The sequence below is a fragment of the Juglans regia genome, chromosome 7 (genome assembly GCF_001411555.2).
Source record: "Juglans regia cultivar Chandler chromosome 7, Walnut 2.0, whole genome shotgun sequence".
NCBI lineage: Eukaryota > Viridiplantae > Streptophyta > Magnoliopsida > Fagales > Juglandaceae > Juglans > Juglans regia.
In genome coordinates this window covers 51,840,829-51,865,818 of record NC_049907.1, presented here as the reverse complement: position 1 = coordinate 51,865,818, position 24,990 = coordinate 51,840,829, and the positions used below count along the sequence as shown (strand labels likewise).

General features: G+C 34.7%; 1 protein-coding gene across 1 annotated transcript; it reads left to right on the top strand.

Moving 5' to 3' along the window:
- Positions 1-10,141: 10,141 nt before the first annotated feature.
- On the top strand, positions 10,142-12,015 carry LOC108991758 (peroxidase 4-like). Its single transcript, XM_018966143.2, has 4 exons — positions 10,142-10,385; positions 10,500-10,691; positions 10,820-10,985; positions 11,366-12,015. The coding sequence occupies exons 1-4, from the start codon at positions 10,173-10,175 to the stop codon at positions 11,755-11,757; spliced, it is 963 nt and encodes a 320-aa protein (XP_018821688.1). The 5' UTR covers positions 10,142-10,172; the 3' UTR covers positions 11,758-12,015.
- Positions 12,016-24,990: the final 12,975 nt, after the last annotated feature.

The following is a 24,990-nucleotide window of genomic DNA, read 5'->3' as shown; positions in this document are numbered from 1 at the left end:
TTCTGAGAGAGTCGATGAAAAGATCTTGACCTTGCATGATGATGAATCTTTACCTTCGATCTATTCGTTTTGTTTATAGAACTTCGCTCTTGCATAGAAGTTATAAAAATTAGTAAGTGAAAATTACAAATATGACACATAAAGAATTCATTTAATTTACCTTATATGATAGATGCTTAAACATGTCGCAAAATGTTTCCTATTCTTCAGGTCGGATATCCTGAAAAGGATGCTGTCGTGCATCTTCTTTGTTCTTGTACTTCTTGTAATGCTCGTGACACCTCGCCTTATACTTGCGAAATGCATTACATATCAGCTTTTCGACAGTTTTACACTCGTCTCTCCGATCAAAATTTAGTTCGAAGTCAATCTTAAAAAAGTATATACACAAAGATATTATCATTTAGAATATTAAATAATATCAATAAAAATTTATTATTTAAATATTACGTACCAAACAACGGTTCTTTGTAAGCTTTTTCACATCTCGCAGGACTTTATGCCATAAACTCCTAGCCAAGGTGCATAAGTCCGTGTAAGAGCACTCACTTGCAATGCAAGCCAAACTGCTTGTTGTCCCTTGCCTCCGGTATGTTTGTCAGGAATGTTAACCTTAATCTCACATACTTTACGATATTTCTCCAACGTCACGCCTCTAGTAGTGCCTCGTCCGTGACGAGATTGTACTGTTATCTCTATAAAATAATATTAGTTATTTACCTTTTATCAATTATCATATATCTTAATTAAAAAAATGAGTATTAGTTATTTACCTTGTTCCGTAGAGTCAGTCTCTAATGGTGAGTCAGACGGAGAGCTAGGAACATGTGGAGATGAGATGCGAACTTCCTTCCTTTTTGGTGGCATAATTGCGAGATACTGTATAATGTGAACACAAAACTGATCAATCATCTGTATCAATTTCATCTATAGATTCACTCTCATCATCTGTAGATATTTCAGATGAGTCAACACTTTGATAAACTGTCACCTCAACTATTTCAGCCTCAATATCTTCTCTATGTAATGGGATAATCTCATACTAGCTCAAATCTACAAATCAGTTAAAGGCAGGTTGACTCTCTTGGTTTGCTTCTTGAGTAGAGAGATCATCTTCTTCTTCATCTTGTCCCTCCGCCTCAGGAATAACGTCATAAATATTTTTAGGAGAAAACTTTTGTACTACTTGCCATTGATTTCCTAACTGAGTATCGTCTAAATAGAATACTTGAAATGCTTGGGAAGCCAAAATAAAAGGATTATCTTCATACTATTTTTTTGATGTACTAATACTCAGAAAATATTCAGCATAGCATTTTCCCCTTCGAGGATTGCTTAAGTCCCACCAATCACACTTAAATATATAAATCACAAGCTCCCCCACATATCTCATTCCAATTATATCTATAATAACTCCATAGAAATCAACATTGTCTCCATCATGACTCTCTTCGACAATGACACCACTATTTTATGTTTTCCTATAAAGTTCTCGATCAATTGTGTGATACCTACTTCCTCAAGAAATACATGCAAAATATCGAGTAGCGCGTCTCGCGGGGCCACACGCCAGTGCATATAGTTCATTTGATATATTGTTCGGATTACTTGCATGCATTTGTACAACCTACATATTAAATAAAATATAAACATTTAACCGTTAACAATCATCTCTATTTAAAATATGTTAGTGAAAAATTGCATCTCTATTAATGTCATTACCCGTTGTTTGAACAATTTCGAAAACTTCTATTCATGTCTCTGGTCTATATCATTTACTCCCAGTTCTTTTAGCACGTTAATATGATCACTGAAATTAAAAATTACCAATAATAAGTATATTTGTATAATTGTTTAATAAGTAAATTCAATGATTAATTATCAATTAATTTGAACTTATTTCAAGTGGTTCTCTATCTCTGGGCAATTATTTAGCATATACCACTAAACTTTCTCGAACTCCCTTTCACACAAATCATAACCACGCTGAGCACCAAGTGGACGTACTTGTTGAGAAAATACAGAAAATCCGTTCCGTTGTCTTGCTTGGTTAACATCAAAGTTTCTTTTCGGCCAATCAAATCTTATGTCAACGCCATGGATGTATTTGGAACAGAATGTATGCCACTCATTTTCAATATATGTTTCTACAATTGATCCTTCTGGACGGGCCTTATTACCTACTGTGCGTTTCAACTTTCCAAGAAACCATTCAATGGGATACATCCACACACAATCATTCTTACATGCATGTATTACATTGTAATAAAACCCGAGTCATTTTTTCAACTGTTTTGCTTCGTAAAAGTTGCGGGGTAAAATATTGTCATATGGAAGTGCCTCTTTAAACAGCTCGAGCAACATATTGACAACCTTAGTAGATATTCGGCATATGGATTTTATATGAAGCAGTCTAATTGTAAATGACAACTTACTGTACCTTTTACACCCTGGATATAACTCACATTGTGAATCATTCCACAAACGGGTAAAAGTGTCATGGCACGAATCATTTGAATTTGATGGATCTGTTCCACTTTTATCAATAAACATTCACACACCAATGTAGCCCAACATTTGCTCCATATCCGCTTTGGGATCGTCACCAACAATCTCAGGATGTACATCTTCATCAATGTCTTCTTCTTCATCTCAGAGTTCGAATGATGTTGGATACGGTTCTCCATGTAAGACCCAATCGGTATAACTTTGGTCAATACCTTTGACAAACAAATGCTCTCTCACCAACTTTATCTTATGAGAACACAAATTCTTGCAAAGTCGGCTTGGGCATCTAATACGACCGTCACTGCCAATTGATAACTCTCAAACGGGTTTAAGGTCTATTTCAATGGCAAGTAGAACATATGATATTAATACACAACAATAATAAAAAAAAAAACGAGAATACAAGATGATACATTATATATATCATGAGTATTTTAAGTAGCCTAAATATATCATGGGTATTACTTATTAACTTAATTATACATTATAATTAATTTTAAATATTAATTAAAATTTAATTTTATTATTTATTAAGTTAGTCATTATAGTTTAATATTAATTATCTTTTATTATTTGTTAAGATAGTCCTCATAGTTTAATTAATACTTAAATATTAATATAATTTAAGTATTAATAATTCTTATGTTTTTATAATATAATTTTAGCACATATTAAATAATTAGTTATAAGATAATTTTTACAACTATTATCTTTTAAATATTAATATGAGTTTATGTATTAATAATCCTTATGTTTTTATAATATAATTTAAGCCCATTTTAGGTAATTAGTTGTAAGATAGTTTTTATAACTATTATCTTTTAAATATTAATATGAGTTTAAATATTAATAATTCTTATGTTTTTATAATATAATTTTAGCACATATTAAGCAATTAGTTGTAAAAACTATTTTAGAACTATTATCTTTTAAATATTAATATAAGTTTAAGTATTATTAATTCTTACATATATATATACTATATATAATCTACTATAATATTACATATTTATATGATAGTTTTTACAACCCTTCAAACACGATAATATACTGTTTGAATATGTTTATACGTTCGAACGGTATATTACCACATTCGAACATGTTTATCTGTTCGAATGATATATTACCACGTTCGAACGATCTCAATCCAGATTCCAAACACTAGCTAGTTCAGACGAGACACAATCTTACAAAATATCATAAACTCATATTCAGAAAACACTACAAACATACAACATATATACTTCGAATAGCAGCCCTCTAACAAACATACAACATATATATTTTGAATAGCAACCCTTTAACAAACATACAACATATATACTTCGAATGAAAACCCTCTAACAAACATATTTTGTGTTTAATCTAACAAACACAAACACATACACAATATATATATATATATAAACTACAAAATCAATAAAAAAATGATAGGTTTAGAGGTAAAATGATAAAGAAAATTATATCTTTAAGCAAAATATACTAAGCAATCCTCTTTGTAAGATGATAGAATAAATGATTATGTGAAGAAAATGTAAGATTTTGAAGAGAAAATGGAGAAGAGAGAAAAAGAGGAGATAAAAATGAGGGACTGATGGCGTGCGAGAAGATTATAAGTTATGGCCAACCGTTCGAACGTAAATAAAGTGCGGTCAAACGAGAAAAAATTTCAATGTGCCAATTTTCTCGCCCGCACAAATTTCTTCAAGGCCGTTCAATCGGTTAAAAATTAAGTTCGAACAGTATAGTTGGCGTGGTATTTTTCCACCGCTGCAATAATCCGTTCGAACTATAACAAATAACATTTGAACTATAATCCAGAGTCATTAATTGGCGGTATATTTTTCCACCACTGCAATAATCCATTCGAATGGTTTTTTTCATACGTTCAAACGCAAATAATGTGTTCAAACGGTTTATGAATATTGTTCGAACACATCACCTTAATGTTTAAATATATTTTTTTCATCATTAAATGAAAAGTACTATAAGATCATATGTATTAGTAATATATATTATCATATATATAGTAAGATATACTATCATATATTTAGTAATCTATACTAAAAATGTAAGATGATATCTATTAGTAATATATACTATCATATATTATTAGTAATATATACTATATATTTCATATATATAATATCATATATATTATACTATACTAAATTAGTATAAATGAAAATATATTAGTAATATATACTATATGATATATAGTAATCTAGACTATATATCATATATATCGTATCAAATATACTAAGATCACATAGTAAAGTAAAGAAAAATTTATAAGATGATAGTATATTAGTAATCTATACTCTATATATATATTCTGTATAGTATTATATATAACATGTATAATAAAGTATAATGGAATACATAGTATGATATATATATAGTTAAGTATAAACTCATAATATATAGTACTATATACTATCATATATATATATATTCATATTACAACCTCATATATAACACTTTGATTGTAAGGTATTATGATATATTACTATTATACTATAATAAAATATATATAAGTTATTATGTTTTCATTTAAAGTATTATACTATCATAACATATATTATAATATTACATATATATTACAATATATATAATCTACTATAATAGTATATAAATTATATTAATTTATAGGATTATAAATATAATATACATTTAATATAAATTTTTACTAAACTTAAAACAAATACCGTTTGAATGTTAAATATTAATGTTCGAACATAAGTTTAAAACCGTTCGAATGGTAAAGTAAAACCTTCGAACGGTTATGCACATATAAGTTATCGCAGGTAAAACTCTCTCTCACGCCACCGTCCCCACCATTTGAAAACGAGAGGAAACGTTTGAACGCTCATCAATCGCCGTCGTCTACCTTCGAAATCAGCACCTACGTCAAACACTCTTCCTCTCAAGCGAAGGTATGCATTTTTAAAGTTATTTTATCGTTTATTTTATGATTTTATTGTTTTATTCGTTTTCTCTAGAAAAATTATATTTTTTCATCAATAGTCATCATAGAACACCACAAATCCACCATAGGATGTTTAGAAATGAAGAGTAGTATGTGTTTTGTCGAAGAAACCATGGAATCGATGCATGTTTTGATGTTTTCATGGCCGTTGAGTTGACTCAGCCATGACTGAGCTCGATCTGGTTTCCATTCAAATGCGTTTGAATGATTTAACCTTAATGTTCGAACAATTTTAAAACGTTCGAACGGTTTGCTGTGTCCATTCAACCATATATTTAATCGTTTGAACGCTTTATATTACTTTCGACCCATTTACTTTGTATTAGCTTATTAAATTGTTTTCATCATTTTATTGAATTGTTCTATCAATTAATTTATTAAATTGCTATTAGTATATAATTTTGTAAATCTTTTCGTCATAATTAGATTTTATAACTAATGTTGAATATATATTTTATTTTTAAAATTTCAGGTGCATAATAATGTCTTATAGGAGCCGTAAACGTGGGAGATCAGTGGAACCTTCCATGCAAACAATTCAAGAGCGGACTGTTTTACTTGAACGACTGGTAAAACTGTCTAATTTTGTGGCTCTTATATGAGAGGGTCATTCTCTCCCATCAGTATTCAATGATCGTGGTTGGGCACCAATTTTAGATCAGCGAGAAGAAGGAATGGAGCTCATTTCCTATATTGAGATTGTTACTGAGTTCTATAAAGAGCTCGATGGTGCCAGCCCAGACGATGGAGGGACATACATGAGCTGTGTCCAAGGAGCTCTTGTTATATTCTCAGCGGACGGACTCGCTGCATATCTCTAGATTCCTAGGCTTCTCAATGCCTATCCGAACCAGCCGCCTAGAGAGTTTGATCTTTCAGGTAATGCAGAGATGTCTCAGGATGAGAAACCAGTTTATACAGATGAGATCGACACACTTGCTGATCATGAGGTCAAAGACTTGATTGTTGGTCCAGATGCTTCAGTGTACGATGGGATGAAGAGTATTAGGTAGGCAGATTTTCTTTCTTCAAGATCTTGAATTTGATCATCGCCAACAATATTGACCCCGACAGCACAAGACCGAGGTCGGCATGGATCGAGCAAGATTTATGATACGTGTCGCTCGTGGCATTCCGATCGACCTCATGGATTATATATTTGAGAGGATCTGATCAGAGACTCGGTTCATTACGACAGATATATTACTGTTTGGGATCCTCATCACTCATTTTTTGCTACATGCCGGGGTCATGCCAGAACCTGCCGAGCGTTCCCAAGAGCTGATGGGACCGATCAATAGCACCACCCTGTCACGGGACACTCGAGATTTTATTTTCGTGGAGCTATTCCTGACAGGGTTGATATTCAGAGAGATGCACAGCCGGGAGATACTGGAGTATTGGTTGGTGAGACATCTACACAGGCCAAGGCATCACGCACATCTACTCGCGAGGAGATGGCCGACATACTGCATGCTGAGATTGGCGTACACACATTAGTAGTGATTGATGCAGTGCATACTGCCATGTTTGAGTTGCGTACAGAGATTATGGCTACCATCTCTAGGTTGCGTAAAGAGATTATGGCTACCATCTCTGGGTTATGTACAGAGGTTAATGAGTTATGTACAGAGGTTAATGCCAATAATGCAACTCAGGTCACGCTCAGTACTCGACTAACACAGGTAGAGAGACAATTAGCTGCGGTCGAGGATGTGTGTAGAGACCTCGCATCACAGTAGTTTCTATTTTTTATTTATATTTTTTTTTGTTATAGTTATGGACAGTATATATGGTGTTTTGATAATTTGCTTTAATTGTAAATTAAATATTTTGTCTTTTCTGGAGTAATTATTGATTTATATTATGTGGTGTATGGTTGATAATATTTATTTAACTAGAAATCTTATTTAACATAAAAGAAATCATTAAAATATTTTAAAATTAATTACATAAAATTAATTAATGATTTTGTATATATGATATATATTTTTTATATTTTGAGTTTCGTACCAAGATTAATATTATACATTCGAATGTATAAATGTGGTGCTTGAATATGTTCAAACTAAATATATTCCGTTCGAACGGTTTAGAAACCTTTCCGCCAGGATTTGCCACCAAATATTTTCCTTTTAAACACAACAAATTATCGTTCGAACGGTTATGAACTTTCCCCGCCATATTAAATTACTTTCCCGCCAAGATTTTACTGTTCGAAAGTATTTCTTCCCGTTCGAACGGAAAAAACCTTTTGAGAAGATTTAATTCGTCACAGAAAATATTGTTCAAACGCTTATTTGACCGTTTGAACGCTTTTGTAAAGTCAAAATTGGGTCAAAATTTAAATTTCCTCCAAAAAATGACTTTTAGGGACGAAGTTTTGTTCGTCCCTAAATAATTTCGTCCCAAAAGTTTAAATTTGTTGTAGTGTACATTTATCCTTATCATATGAGGTATTATAATCTACTCTCCTTAAATTCCCGACGTCCTCATCAGGCCAGTACATCGTATGTGACACAACTCAAGTCTCACATTTCTGATTGAGATAGACTCTAATACAATTTCTAACGCCCCAATGGAAAGCCCAAACCACATAGTCTATATTCTAAAATGACTAGTCAATGATACAATTAGAGTCTCATTAGAACCTTATAAGAAGTAAAAACTTCTCATTCTCAAGTAATGTGAGATGACATACATCACCTATATTTATCCTTATCATATGGGGGTATCAGTATACCTAAAGTTGAGAGCCCAAATCCGATTCCACTCTGACAAGTTGGAGTCGGATCGAAGCCTATACAATTAGTCGGAAACACTAGCCGAACCCACCCCAATGAAGTTGGGCTTAACTCAACTAAAGTTTGGGCTTATGTGGTTGAGCACTTCAGTGCAACTTTTCATCTATTGCATGCCGAATATATAGGCTTTCGACATGAAAACTGAATGTGTTTTTGGTCGGTCCTGCTCCTAGATACGTGGTGTGCAGGTTTACTCATGTACCGTCGGTGAAAGTAACGGACAATCTAAAAAAGACGTAACATGTAGAGATTAAAGGTTTCTTAGAGATAAGATCTACATAAGATTAGATAAGATAGGTATACCAGTTTTACGCTCCACATGGTTTTTATCAAGTATTTTCTTTTCTACCTAGATGCATGTGACTTAACATTCTACCTGCTTGGAACCAGACATGGGGTTCAAATGGCGATCGAGAAACCAATTTTTATTTAAGTTTATTTTATTCGTAAAATTGTCTGCAGTTTTACGTACAGGTGATGTTATAATTTGCAAGTCTATTATATATATATATATATATATATATATATATATATATACACATCATGATTTATTGTGAGATACATTATTTTCATAAAAAGTCAAAATACTATTAATATTAATTTTTTTTTATGTAAACTGATATGTATATATATATTTTAGATTGGCATGAAAATGCCTTCATTTTTAAATGACCAGTACGGTAAAACTCTGCTAGAGAAGGCTAGTAGCTAGCTAGCTAGTATGTGATGTGAGATTTGGTCTGCTTTAAAGCTTAAAAAAATGGTGGATATGACGAGCGACCAAGACATATTGTTTAAAAATCAAAAGTACTTCCCTGGAAGAGGGACAGACGTACGTCGTTCCATCCATCCGAAAGCCGGATCCTTCCTAGCTAATGCTAAAAGACACATCATGTATGTATGTTACTTGAATCGTGTGGACTCTGTGCTGTAAACAAGTAGAACTATATATGGATTGTTCTCTCAAACACATCATTAGCTTAGGCCAGAGGGGAATTAAGCTACTAGATAAGTCACGCTTATGACTTGGAATAACCTTATAATCAGTGCATGCAAAGTAGTGGGGAGTTAAAAAACATGGTGATCATGAGTCTCGCTTTGTGGGTAAAAGTAATGGATAGTGAGTTTGTTGCTTCAATTTTACATGCAATAATTGCTACATTTGTCAACATGGATTAACCCATGCATGCATGGTACTGTTTTTGTTTTCTTGAAAAAAAAGAGAGGACGGTATCTCAATGTTATTGATAGCCGATCACTTGTAACGGAAGAAAATTGTAGTTACAACGAGACTTTTGGATTATACAATGTATAAAATAAAAAAACTCAAGATTCAAAAATCTACTAGGCATCCTAATAAAACACTATAGTTCTAAAAATACAAGCCTAAACCAATCCAAAAACAATTTTGAATAATAAAAATAAAACCTGCAACCTGCAAAAAAGATGGCACGTAGAAATAATGATATGAAATAAAATAATCAAAATACAAACTTACCAAGTACAAATCTATGAGATGCACAGACGAGAGACTAATCTTGTCCAAATGAAGAAGACCTTTTAACTGACTAGGAAGAGAATCATCAGTACTAACCAAATCTATATTTAAGTCTCTACCACTTTGCTTAGCAAGGAAGTCGGTCACAGTATTACTTCACGGAAAATATATATGACGAACACGACACTCCATATAGTTAAGGTAATCATGCATGGTTATCACTAGCTAGCTAAGTAGATTCCTATTCCTTTTCTTAATTAAAATATTTCCTTGTCATCGGTTGTTCAGCAGCCACTATCATACTTTGCGTTTATAAGGCAATGCCTAATTGCTTTGTTTAGTAGTAAAGACTAAAGGTAGCTAGCTAGCTAGAATGGCTTTCTACAACTTGCTTCTGATTGTCCTCATCGTTGCTTCCCGGGCATTAATTCTCAAAGCCGATAGCAAGCTTTCCCCAGAATACTACTCCTCCAAATGCCCCAAAGCATTGTCTGTTGTTCAGGCAGCAGTTATAGCAGCCATCAACCGCGAAACACGTATCGGGGCTTCTTTACTCCGCTTGCATTTCCATGACTGTTTCGTAAATGTCAGTGCATATAGAGCTTTCTGGCCCACGGGCACGCACACATGCACACACACACATTTGTCATCGACGTTTTGGTAAATTGAAAATGGTTGTGTTGATAAAATGAATGATCAGGGCTGTGACGCATCGGTACTGTTGGATGATACGGGCAGCTTTATAGGAGAGAAGACAGCAATTCCCAATAATAACTCGGCTAGAGGATTCGATGTCGTTGATGCCATTAAGGCCAGATTGGAGAAGGTCTGCCCCCAAGTGATGTCCTGTGCTGATATTCTTGCTCTGGCTGCTCGTGACTCGGTTGTTTACGTAAGCGCTCCCTTTTGCATCACCTAATTAACATCTAGCTTTAGGAAAATTGTTCTTAATTTTGTTTTTCCCCAAATTAAGGTTCGAAGAAATATAGTTCTTTTACCTATTATGTTGGACATTTGCAGTTAGGGGGTCCTTCATGGGAAGTTGGTTTGGGAAGAAGAGATTCTACCACTGCTAACAGAAGTGCAGCCAATACCTTTATCCCTCCACCTACTTCCAGTCTAGGCGATCTCTTATTAAACTTCTCCGCGCAGGGGCTCTCAGTGAAGGAAATGGTGGCCCTTGCAGGTACATTCAGTTTCAGTTTGGACCAAACGAGTATTAACTGTCAAGAAAGCCATGGCACTTGTGCCAATGCTTACATCTCTCTCTCTCTCTCTCAAAGCCGCAAACGACAAAACGGGGTGGAGAAAAGCACCTCTAATATTATAAATAATAAAGTGGTAGTTGCCAAAACAGCAACAGTACAGCTGAAATAAAATCTATACATTAACAGGTGGGTATGAAAACGGGGTGGAGAAATTAATGTTTCTTCCGGCATAATATCAAAAGTAATCGTTCCTTGTTTTGTTTTTAGTTTTTCAAAACTTATAGTACTGGATTGGGATATCATGCAATTCGATATATCCGACTTGACAATCTAAAGCAATTACTCCCCTTGGTGGCAGGTGCACATACTATTGGCCTGGCTAGATGCACATCATTCCGAGCGCACATTTACAATGAATCCAATATTGATTCCTCCTTTGCCCAGTCATTGCGGCGCAACTGCCCTGTTAGCGGAAATGACAACAAGCTTTCACCCCTTGACCGCCAAACCCCGACCCATTTTGATAATCTGTATTATAAGAATTTGTTGGATAAAAAGGGTCTTCTTCATTCTGATCAGGAGTTATTTAATAATAATTTTACTGATTTCCTGGTCCAGACTTATGCTGCCGACAATCAAGTATTTTTCCAGGACTTTGCAAAGGCTATGATTAAAATGAGCCAAATCAAGCCTCTCACTGGAAGCAAGGGAGAGATCAGAATCAACTGCAGAAAAGTCAATCAGAATTAAACTATCTGTACATGTATTAACCTAAGCACAACAGAAGAAAAATGTGCTGAAGAATTCCACATCAGCAGACTCACTAGAAGCTTCTGGAATATGATCCTGCAACTATGTTATTCCTTTTACAGTTGTTGTAACTGCTTTTTTATTCCTTTTTCTGTTATTTTCCTATTGCTCATATGTGTGTAATTATGCCTATATAAGGCGTTCATGGTATTGTACAAGTGTGAGGAAATATTTGCAGAAGACTATTTTTCTGTTTCTCTTTATTTTGTTCTCATATTTTATTTTGTTCTCATATGGTATCAGAGCTGATGACTAGCAGTCTCTTTGATCCCTCATCCACAACCTCACCATGACCACAGAACCAGTGAACCTCACCACACCTTCCACCTCCATTTCCTCTTCTTTTTCACATATAGTCACCATTAAGCTCAATCCTAATAACTATTTGCTTTGGCGTGTTCAAATCTCAACCTATCTAAGAGGACAAGACCTATTCTCCTATATTGATGGAACGAAGATACCTCCAACCCAAAACCTTCCCACTGACTCAGATTACACCACAAAAACTAACACAACATATCTTTCTCAGCGTAGAACAGACCAATTAATTCTTAGCATTCTTTTTTCTTCACTTACTGAATCTATTATTGGCCACGTTGTTTTAGCAAGAATCTCAAGGGAGCTATGGTAGCTAGCGCTTGAGTCAATGTTCAGTTCCCATTTTCAAGCAAAAGAGTTCCAAATCCGTTTCCAACTCACCAATTTATCCCGTGGAGAGCAACCTATCTTAGATTTCTTTAGCAAAGTAAGAATGCTAGCCGACACCCTTGCAACCACGGGCAACCCTCTTTGTGATAAGGAGTTTGTGACCTATCTTCTCAATGGCCTTGGCCCTTCCTATGAATCCTTTGTTACATCCATAACTACCATAACTAAACCTGTAACTTCTCATGAACTCTACCATTTACTGCTCATCCATGAAAGTCGCATGTCCCATATATCCTGCAGCATTAGCTCTCCCACCCCTTTTGAACCATCTGTAAATCTGAGTACTGGAAGTCCACATGATCAATGAGGCAGAGGTCCTTGCCGTGGTGGCAGATATGGTCGTGGTAGGAACAGATTTGTCTCCAACAGAGGTTGATTCTCGTCTTCTCCACATTTCACTAGCAACCCTCACCAATCCAATCCAATCAGACCTACCTACCAAGTTTGTCTTAAGCCTGGCCACACTGCCCTCCAATGTCACTACCGATTTGACCATGCATATCAATATGAACCACCACTTTGTAAGAATCTTGGCATTTTTCATGTCCTCACACTTATCAAAAAAATGGGCTCATCGAACGAAAACACAGACATATTGTGGAAACTGGCCTCACTCTCCTAGCCCAAGCCTCTCTTCCATTATCCTTTTGGGACGATGCTTTTGAAACATCTACTTATCTAATTAATTTACTTCCTACACCTGCTCTTCAGAATAAATCACCATATTTTATGGTCTACCACAAGCCCCCAAATTACTCATTTTTAAAAAATTTTGGCTGCGAGTGTTGGCCAAATTTACAACCTTACAATTGTCATAAATTGAGTTTTCGATCCACTTCTGGTCTCTTTCTTGGGTACAGCTCTTCACATAAGAGGTACAAATGTCTTGATCTAAAAAATAATTGCCTCTATATATCCAAAGATGTAACATTTGCTTAAACCAACTTTCTATACAAAAAGCCCACTTCCGTTTGCCCCATTTCTCAGCCCAACTCACCCATGGTCTCTCTTCCTTGTTTCCCTCATTCAATTCTAGGCCCAGCTCCTCTAATTCCATCTGGCCCATCCAATCTCTCTCAACCCATACTTAATTCTTCTCCTTCACACTCTTCTCTACCGACAAATTCAATTCCTTCTAACTCAAATTCTCATCAAACTTCATCTTCCTCTTCTACCTCACCTCCCCCTTCCTCTTAAACTGCTCAACATTACCCCTCACTCATCCCTCCTTGATCACTAGTCATTACAAGATCTCATACAGCCTCTTCTTGACCTCGTATACTCACCGATGACATGATCATCTACCCTCCTCGTCGTTGTCTCCTTTCCACCGCAACGGTACCTATCAAGCCATCCTCCTTTACCCTAGCCTCCAAATATCTTGAATGGTGCACTGCCATGACCCTAGAATTCAAGCCATCATTCAAACTAAAACCTGGACTCTTGTTCCCTCTTCTTATGCTTCTAACCTTGTTGGTTGCAAGTGGGTCTTCTAGACTAAGCTACACTCAAATGATTCAATTGAAAGGAGGAAAGCAAGGCTTATCGCCAAGGGCTTCCATCAACAGCTTGGCGTCGATTATACTGAGACATTCACTCCCGTCGTCAAACCTTCCACAATCCATTTGGTCCTCTCCATTGCTATTGCTCGAAACTAGTCTCTTCGACAAATTGATATACAAAACGCATATTCCATGGAACTCTCAATGAGACTGTATTTATGCAACAACCACCAGGTTTTGTTGATCCCCATTGACCCGATTTTGTGTGTAAGCTCAACAAGGCCATTTATGGCCTTCAACAGGCTCCCCTTGCGTGGTTTGCACATTTGAGTTCTTGGCTACTTAGCTATGGAATCTCAGCCTCCAAAGGTGATCCATCCTTATTCATCCTTCACAAAGGAGATCTCTACATCTTCATTTTAGTCTATGTTGATGACATGGTAATTTCCTGATCTTTACCAGTTGTTGTTGACAATTTTCTTACTGCTTTTAGTCAAGTTTTTCTAGTAACTGATTTAGGACGTCTCTCTTATTTTCTTGGATTGGAACTTGATTACATGCATGATGGTATACTAATTTCCCAATGAAAATATATCTCTGATATCCTAAGAAAAAAAAAATGCTTGAAGCCAATCCGATTTCATCCCCTATGTCTGCCTCTACCAAACTTTCCAAATTTGATTCCCCATCATTCGAAGATGCCACATTATTCAGAAGTGTTGTAGACAGCTTACAATATCTCTCTTTAACTAGGCCGAGCATTTCCTTCACTCGCAACAAGGTCTTCACTCGCAGCAAGGTTTGTCAATTTATGCATGAACCTAAACTCAGTCACTGAACAACTGTTAAAAGAATTCTCCAGTATCTTAAACTCACTATTAATCTTGGTCTCTTCTTTGCAAAAAAATCTGGATTCATTCTTAATGCTTACTTGGATGTATACTGGGCTGACTGCCCAGATGATAGACGTTCCACAGGAGGATTTTGCATTTTTCCAGGTTATCACCTTATTTCATGGAGCTTTCATAAACAACACACAGTAGCTCGATCTAGCATTGAGGTCGAGTATAAATCCTTGGCCAATATTAGTGCTGAGCTTATATGGCTACAAACTCTGATAAGAGAACTTGGTTTCTCACTTTCTCTACCACATGTTTTGCAGTGTAACAACTTGGGTGCAACATACTAATTAATTGTTAATCCTATCTATCACTCATGTACCAAACACATGGATGTTGACTTTCATTTTGTAAGGGATATGGTAGCTGCCAAAACTCTTCAAGTCTCCTTCTGCAGCAGCACAGATCAATTGGTTGATGTTTTTACTAACCCCTTAGTTACAGATAGATTCTCTACTCTTAGATTGAGTCTCAATGTGCTTGACACCCCATTGGACTCGAAGGGATGTATTAACCTAAGCCAAACTAAAGCACAACAGAAGAAAAATGAGCTGAAGAATTCCACATCAACAAACTCACTAGAAGCTTCAAGAATATGATCCTACGAATCTATTATTCCTTTTACAACTGTTGTAACTACTTTTTGATTCCTTTTTTGTTATTCTCCTATTGCTCATGTGTGTACTTATGCCTATTTAAGGCGTTGATGGTATTGTACAAGTGTGAGGAAATATTTGTAGAAGACTACTTTTTTGTTTCTCTTTATTCTATTTTGATAACATGCAACTACAACAGTTGAGAGAGTTTACGATCAGCATGAGGAGAGAGACTGAGAGGAGAGAGTCTGCGGGCCTCATGCCTTTCTTTTGGTTTTTTTGACTGACTCATTTCCTCATACACTTTGCATCCCCCCTTTGAATGGCAGCAGGGGGACTGGGGGTCCTATGCCAGCGCGTTCCTTTGCTGACCTTCTTTCAGCAGCCCCACATCCTATTCTGAAAATTTAGATGGCGATTAGGGCTCCAAAGGTGATGGATGGCCAAGTATACTTCCTCTTCTCAAAGGAAGAAATACAAAAAATATGTCGAGCCCTTTAGATTTTCCTTGGTGCTTAAGTTTTTACGTCACTGCCCTTTGCTTGATGCAATTCGCCTTTTTATAAAAAATCAATGGGGTCTGGCTGGTGTAGTGGTGGTTTCCTCCATGCGCAAGCATCGTATCACGTCGGAGGAGGATTTCAACAAAGCCTTTTCTTGTGAGGCTTGCGAGGTGGATGGTATTCCATACAGGCCTTTCCATTGGACACCAGACTTCAAGGAAGAGGAAGAACCTTCGGTTGTTCCGGTTTGGGTATTTCTACCAGGATTGGCTCCAAATTTTTTCCATAGTTCTCTCCTGCGTATTCTCAAGGCATCGATGGGAAGATTCATTTGTAGTGATAACTCAACACGATGTGCAACTAGGACAGATAGTGCTCGAGTTTGTCTGGAACTGGATGCTGCTTAGCAACCATTAACATCTTTCTAGATTAGGGCTCTTTCAAGTCCATCTAGCCGCCTGCAGGAGGTAGTATATGAGACACTTCCGGCCTTATGTATTAATTGCAAAAAACAGGGGCACAATATAATAACGTGCAAAAGAGGGCAACCAGAAAAAGAAAAAAGGAAGAAAATAGTGAGGCAGGAATATAGGGTGATGCAGAAAAAAATGGAAGAAGCTGGTCCAGCCTTGTCTAATGATGAGGAGGTGATTGTAGAGGGTGATATAAATTTGAAGGACCTGATTCTCTTGGAGGATTCACAAGCGGCAAGGGATGGGGTCTTCATGCAGCCTGAGAGGATTGAGGAGTTGTAATTGATAATTTTCTCATGAAGTGCAACCCACTCAAGCATCATTCTACAATCTTTTGTCACGGAAAGTCAAAAGTTTCTACCCTGAGAAGTACACGGGTAATTCAACTGAACCAAGGAAATTAAACAAAAATATATGAGATTTACTGAATACTCCGCGTCATTACTCCAAGAGGGCAACTTGAAGGTAACAACATCTTTCGACTTTGCTTAATCTTTTGGTTATCTGCCGTCTTTTTCCACTGTAGACTGAACAAGACTCCAACACCACACAATCACGCCTATACCTAAACCCAAAACAGAGGACACTTTAATACACTGCACATACATGGAATGCAGAACAACATAACAAAATGAAGACAATGTTGATAAGCACGAGAATAAACGAAACAGAGGAATTCATTATATATATAAATATATATATATCTCCTTATCCTTAAAAGCCTCTATCGTCTAATGAACAGTAATAAACAGTAAGATCAACAGTACTGAACAATAATTCTACTTTACGCTTTCCTTCCTCGTACTCTCTACATCCTCACAATACTCTTCACAAAATACCACAAATCACAGCAACAGATCCTCAAATTACCACGAAAATATTATAAAATATCACAATAGATCACAAAATTACCATAAAAATATCACAAAATCATCATAATAGATCACAAAATCACAACACAAAATATCACAAAATCACCGCAACAGAGCATGGGGTAGTCACCGGAGGAAGGGGAGCTCGATGGTGGTGGTGCGGTGGCGTGGGGACAACGTACGAAGGCGGTATGGTTGAGAAACCGTGTGAGACCCATTCGGGAGAGGGAGTTGCGGGGAGACGAAGGCTGTCATGGGGGCTTCGACGGTGGCTTGGGTCCGTGGGGGTGGTCGCCGGAGGAAGAGGAGCTCGATGGTGGTGGTGCGGTGGCGTGGGGATGGCGTACGATGGCGCTATGGTGGAGAAAACGTCTGACCCATTCGGCAAATTGAGTCGCAGGGAGAATAGGGCTGCCGTGGGGGCTTTAACGGTAGCTTGAGTCCATGAGAGTGGTTGTCGGCGTCAGGGGAGCAGCTGGTGGCCGAAGGTGGCTGGGTTGTTTGGAGAGGAAGAATCGACTAAAGGGCGCTGCGCACGGCTAAGAAGGGAAAAAGAAAGAGAGGGAAAGGAAAAGGGAAAGAAAGAGAGAGAGAGAGAGAGAGAGGGAGAGGGAAAAAGACAGGCGAACGGGTAGATATGAAGCGCATGGGTCATGGGATAATAGCTGTAGGAGAGAGGGTCAGGCTAGAAAAGGCGTCATGATGTCCTCTCTCTCTCTCTCTTTTTTCTGACTGACTGACTGACTGATGGCATATATACAGTAACATATACATGCACAAATGATGGTACTTGCTTGTATTTTTACGCTGTTCTGAAATTTCTTTTCATTTCTTCCTTTTATATTGATTTGATCTCATGTGCAGCCATTTTGCTCATTAGATTTTCTCACTCGAAGGCGCAAAACGAGGCTGGTTGGGGTCCGTATTCATTAGTTTGCAAGGCTGTTGTTGTTTGAGTTGATGCGACCCCCCACCCACCAACTATTCACAAGACGTTACACTTTTATAAATTTTACTATATAATTTCTACCACAATTTATATTTTACATTTTTTATAAGAGTTTTACTATATAATTTCTATCACAATTTATATTTTACATTTTTTTAAATTTTTAAATTTTTTAATATTGTTTTTAAATTTTTTTTAACTTAATCTTTTTAAATTATTTGAAATTATTTATTCATTATTCATATAATAAATATTTGATAAAAAATAATAAAAATTAAAAAAAATATAGAATATGGAGAGTGAAGAGATTGTGAAGATTTGTTCCTTCAATAGAATAATGTCACTCTGAGCACTTGTTAGATATTTTTTATCTTTTTTTTCATATTTTTTTAATATATATTTAAATATTTTTAACAAATAAAAAAAATACATTAATACATTAAAAGCTACTTCCTCAATCATAGTAAAAATATAAAATAAATACATGAACAATCAAAATGAAGAAGCAAACTCAGGCGGCATATTTGCATTTTCCATTAAAAATACATGTAGTACACCATGTAACTATATGTTGCAATTTGAATGAGTTATATTATTCTCATTTATTTTTTTTTATACATTAAATGTTTATATTTTTAAATAATTTATTTTATAGTAATACAGGACAAACGTGCCTCGCACGTAGCTCTACCGCTAGTTTATATATATATATATATATATATAAAGCTGCATGCTAGTATAAACGGACGCTTCAAATATACGTACCTACTCGGTTATAAATAGCAGCAAAGTGCCTACCATCAAGCTAAGAAGAAAAAAAAATTCCAGTCAATGCCAATAACCAAAATTGCAAAAAAAAAAAAAAAAGAGTTCCCTAGACAATTCATCATCTAGAGTAGTAAATCAATTCTACCAAAATCAAATATAGCTTGATATGATATCTTAGATTGTAAATCTATTTTTATTTAAAGTAGATCTAATGTATTATATAAAAATATGTTATTTGTGGATTTATTTTATAAAATCTTTTTGTGATTATAGCTAGCACTTCTCTCTTTTTTTATATTCAACTTGGAATGTTACAATCTTTGATCTCCTAAATATATGATGTACTTTTTAAATTATTTTTTTAAGAAGATAACAGTATCTCAATTTTATTGATAGTCCTAATTTTTTGTGAAAAAAAAACTATGGTATCATAAAAACCCAATCACAAATAAACATAAAGATCAAAACTTAGGTATCAAAACCAAAAAGACCCAATCACAAACTAAGAAAGTAAAAAAATTACAAACCAAATAGAAAAAACAACCTTTAAGAAACCAACCTACAAGAAATTATACATATAAGAAAATAACAAAGAGAGGAGAACCAAAAACCCTGTACTCTTTAAATCATTGATAGACGTTTCATTCATTGAGAGTTTATAAAAGTAGATTGATAAATTTATGTAATTTGATATGATACACTAGTTTATAAAATTATTTTTTCTTAAATAAATCTGACATATCAAATTAAATTATGTTAATATATGAGTTTACTTTTAAGAGATTATTTTATAAATCAAACACTTTTCTAAATCAAGAAAATCTGAAGTTTTATATTCTGAAAGAATTTTGCTACAAATCAGTCACTATTTACATCACATATTTCATGTTGGCAAATAGCTTTTTTTTATAGAGTGTGTGGGTGATTTCATAGTATATAAGGGTATTTTTTATGAGAAGTTGAGTGTGTGATAATGAATAATGATTGATAAGAAGACTTTTTTATTTTTAAATGATTGGTAAAAATTTGGTGCAGTTCTCAAGATTTTAGTGAAAATAATTATAGAGTTCGGATGAAGTTTTGGAACATGTGTATTGTTGAGAAGCATTAGCCTTTAGCAACCCCTTGTTTCTCAGAAAACCATATATATGGATCTGTGTACCCTGTCACCCCAAAATTGTAAGTGTCAAAACAACCATAAAAGAAGTCGGCAGCTCCCACTAAAACGGCTTTCCGTAGCACTTTCCACATGTTTACATCTACTGTGCTCCCTTTTGCTTTTTTTTTTTTTTTCGTTGATGATGATGTGCTCCCTTTTGCTTGTTTTGCTAGGTTCCTGACATAATATTGCTCGGATTAATTGGCAAGACTCCCTTAAGTACTGTCAAAATAGCACGTAAAAAAATAATAAACATATCCATTCATCAAATCCAACGGCTTTAATGGTTTGGTCGGCATTTCTTTTATTTTTTTCAATTTTCTTCACAATTTTAATATCTAGTTCCTTGATCACGTACGCACGTGCACATCTGCAGATTCCTTGCTTTTGTACGTTATAGGTAGATCTCATACCCATTTTGAGTAAAATGGGATTATATATGTTTAATGCTCGATAAACACAACATTCTAATTAGTGGACGAAGCATATTAATTTATTAGCGTCAATAATATTGAAACTAGTGTTTACTGTTCCCAAAGACCGTCCAATTACTTTAGAAACCTTATTGCATCGAAGCATCAAACACTACTATATATAATTCTCGAGGTTGGAAAATCCATTTCCATTACCAACAGGCAACAGTACCATATTAAAAAAAAAAAAAAAAGGAAACAGTACCTACTGGCCTGTCCTGGCCGGTGAAAAGTAGTTCGAAAATTCTATACTATAGTCTGAGATTCTGAACATCTTCAGCTCATAGATCGGTACTTGCATCTAAGTAGGAATCCAACGGCTAACAGCATTTACGCAAAAGCAAGAGTCCGAAACATGCAGCAGGGCTGTCAGAAAAACCGGATAAGTAAGCCTCTTGTTTAAAACGTCAAGTGGTTTAGGGGAAAGAGAGGAGTAAAATCAAGGGGCCACACCAAACACAAAAGCACGTTTTTCAACGGAGTGACTCGTATATATATACCAACATCCCGATGCCTCCCTCTTCCACCCCACTCATTCTTATTCACTACTATTCTAGTGATCGAAAACATTTTTTTTGTACACAAAGAAGAAGAAGAAGAAGATGGAAGCAATTCAGTCATGGGTTTCGGAGCATAAGCTCACTAGCATTGGTCAGTACGTTGTAACCCTCTTTCTCAATTGATGTTACTCTCTCTCTCTCTCTCTCTCTCTCTCTCTCTCTGATTTCTATAGCAGCTAGGCTAGGTAATTAACTAATAATAATATAATGAAATGGCTTGCCATTACAGGGGCACTCTGGGCATCAGGAATTGGGGCATCGCTCGCTTATACACGCACAACATCTCCCCTAAAGCCAAGTCTCAGGCTTATCCATGCCAGGTACATACGCAAGCACCATCTCTTCAAGGCGGCCTCTTCTTTTATTGTTTATATAACAAGTGAGTTTGTGCACGCACGATCGATCGAGATACTAAAAAGGGTGTGCCTTAATTTGTTGTGAATTGTGGGTAGGATGCATGCACAGGCCTTAACATTGGCGGTGCTCTCTGGCGCAGCGGTGTACCACTACTACGAGAAGCGTGCCTGCACGGAACAAGCTACCAATGCTTCTCCAAAGTGATCGGATCATAGAAATCCATCTGTCTCTGATTTGTGGGTACGCGTATTAATCATGAGCATCCGGGACTTAACGCGTGCATGGATCGAAGGGAATGAATTAATAAATAGTGATCCATATTATAAGTTTGAGTAGTAGTACTACTAATACTAGACCATGATGTTGCTTGTCTTGTACGTAAGTACTCTTAATCCCGCAAAATTAAGAGTACTCTTAATTTTTCAATAATATTCTGTCCTTTGTTGTAAATGCAATGCACTTGGAACTCCTTTTTCTCAGCAAAATCTGATTTTAGAGCCTCTAATCAATTGATCCCTCACTGACTATACGCCTCATGTAGTGATTGATGGATATATAATTTTGCTAGTCCTTGGGACCGAATTATGATATTATTTTCCGCCTGCTAGTAATATTTGGTCACCACAACGTTTTCGACATTCAATTTGATTACAAGTTCAGCACGTCAGCACGTACTTACGGATCATAACTGGAACTTGATCTTGCACAGGTATGCGGGCACGAGCGTTTAATTTGTTAAGGGGCTAACGTATGTATGAAACTGTCACGGCAGCGTTTGACATGAATATATATATATATACTAGTAAAAGGAAACACGTGCATTGCACGTGTGCCCAAATGTGAAGTTGTAATTAATAATCACAATTTCTCATATTTGTAAATTGCTTTGTAGGAATAAATGCATTAAATACTATAAGATATAGAGAAATAACATCTATTTGTATGAACGGTAGTAATACATACCCGGAGATACTGGCAAATAAAAGGTCAGCAGAAATAGAGGCGAACAACGAATAGGAAGAGAAGCAGAAAGTGGGAAGAGCAGAAGCCCTGTTGTAAGAAAATATATTATGTAAGATGACATAATTATTGTAATAATATTTTGTGTTTTGTTAAATGAAGCTACACAAACATATTAGAATATAATGTAATAACATTTTATATTCAAATGTAACTATAATAAGTGAATATCTAATTATAAAAGGGAGGGAGAAAAAATATATAATGACAGAGAAATTGTTAGATTTAAAATAAAATTTCTACAATATCTTAATTTTTTTTCTTCTCTTTGCCTATATATATATATATATATATATTTTTTTTTTTTTTCTAATTTTTTTTTATCATCTAACAGAGATTGTTTAGTGCTAAATAATTTAATTATATAATTATAATTTATTTTTTACAATACATATTATACATATTATACATGTGATATGTATAATGTTTATAACTATAACATAATAACTTACAAGAAATGAAGTATAACTTTACACGTGCATGGCACGTGTGCCCAATGGTCAAAATATAAAAAATATTTTAAAAAATAATATTTATGAAATTTAAGAATATGTAATAATAAAAAAAATATGCTTAATATTAAAACCAAATTACTTAATATAATATTGAACTGTTTACAATAAAAAAATTTATGATAGACAGAACAAATATTGAGCAATTCTAATTAATAGTCACAAGTTCACATATTTGCAAGCTGCCTTGTAGAAATAAATGTATTAAATATTATAAAATATAACAAATGACATTTATTTATATAAACAATATTAATATATACCTGGAGATAGGGGCAAATAAAAGATCAGTGGGAATAGAGTCAAATAACGAACATGAAGATAAGCACAAAGTGCCGAAACCAAAGTCTCTGCTGTAAAGAAATATATTATATAAGATCATATTAAAAGATTATTTGTTAATATTTTTTTATTTAAATTAAATTATAATAAGTCATTATCTAACTATAACAAACAAAAATAACTAAATAATAAGAGTCATAAGAAAAAAGAAGTAGTAAAAAGTAAAGTAGATGATAAATAAAAGCACATTGGTTACTGTTAACTAATTTAATTATATACAAATAATTTTATACAGGTTATATTAAATGAATCAGACGACATAATATATCTTAAAACAAAACAAATATATTAGAAGAGATTAATATGATCAGGAAAAGAAATATTCACAAAACAAAAATACAATGTGAATAATTTATTTTTAGTACAGGTGCATTTATATAAATTTTTAAAAAAATTAAATAATATTTTATTAAATAATGTAGAAGGGACATACCAGAAAGTACAATAAAAATAGAAGAAATTGATAACAACAGTAACAAGGGACAGTAAAGTAAGAACCAGCAGTAAACCTGTAAAAAAAATACATTAAAAAATATTAGATCTATATTAATAAAATATATATTTTATTAATAAAATATACATTCAAAACGCCAGCGTTGTAGACCATCATAAAGAAAGTAAACTATTACACTCAACAGAGAAACGGCGCCGTTTCCATCAAGAGAGAAACCTAATTTTACACCAACCACTATAAAAGCATCCTTATCCGCATGCGCCTCCATTTCGTCCACTCCAGATTAACCTTCCCGTCTCGCCCCCTCTCTTTTTTCCTTCTTTTTCTGAGCTTTCTTCATCTCCTTCCCTCGTCTCTTCCGTTTCCGTCCCATCTTTCTCTCACAAATCCTCTCTCTTGTTCTTCTCGCTTACTGCCTCTTCTCTCAAGACGGAAATAAAAAACAACAGGTCTATCTTTATTTGTATTTTATGATATTTTACAAGTTTTTTTTTTTCAAATGGTACAAATCTGAAGTTTCATGTTTCAGTTCTATTTTTTTTTCCCGATCCTTCCTCTGATATCTGTAGGTTTGTTCTTTGCTCCCTTATTTATTTCGCATAAATAATTTCTTGCGAACTCAGATCTGGCATTTCTTTTTTAGATTTTTTTTCCTATTTTTTTGTTGTTTTTAATTTTGCTTGCAGGTTTAGTTGTTGTTTTTATGATATTTTCCTGCGATTTTTTGTTTCCCTCGTAAGTATTTTCCTTCTCAATAGATATAAGAATTTAACGATTTCATTTCGGTTTTTTTTTTTTTTGTTTTTTTTTTCTGGGTTCCAGTGGCGATTTGTTTCGTTCAAGGGACATCTGAGAATTTTTTCTCAGATCTGAATTTTTGTTTCGTTTTTTTTTCATTTTCTGTTTTTTTTGTTTTTTTGACTATTATAACTTTTTTCTAACAAATCTGACATGTTTGTGATTGTGTTTAATTTTTTTTCCTATACCTGATTATTAAGGTTGAAACTATGAAGTTGTAAAATATCA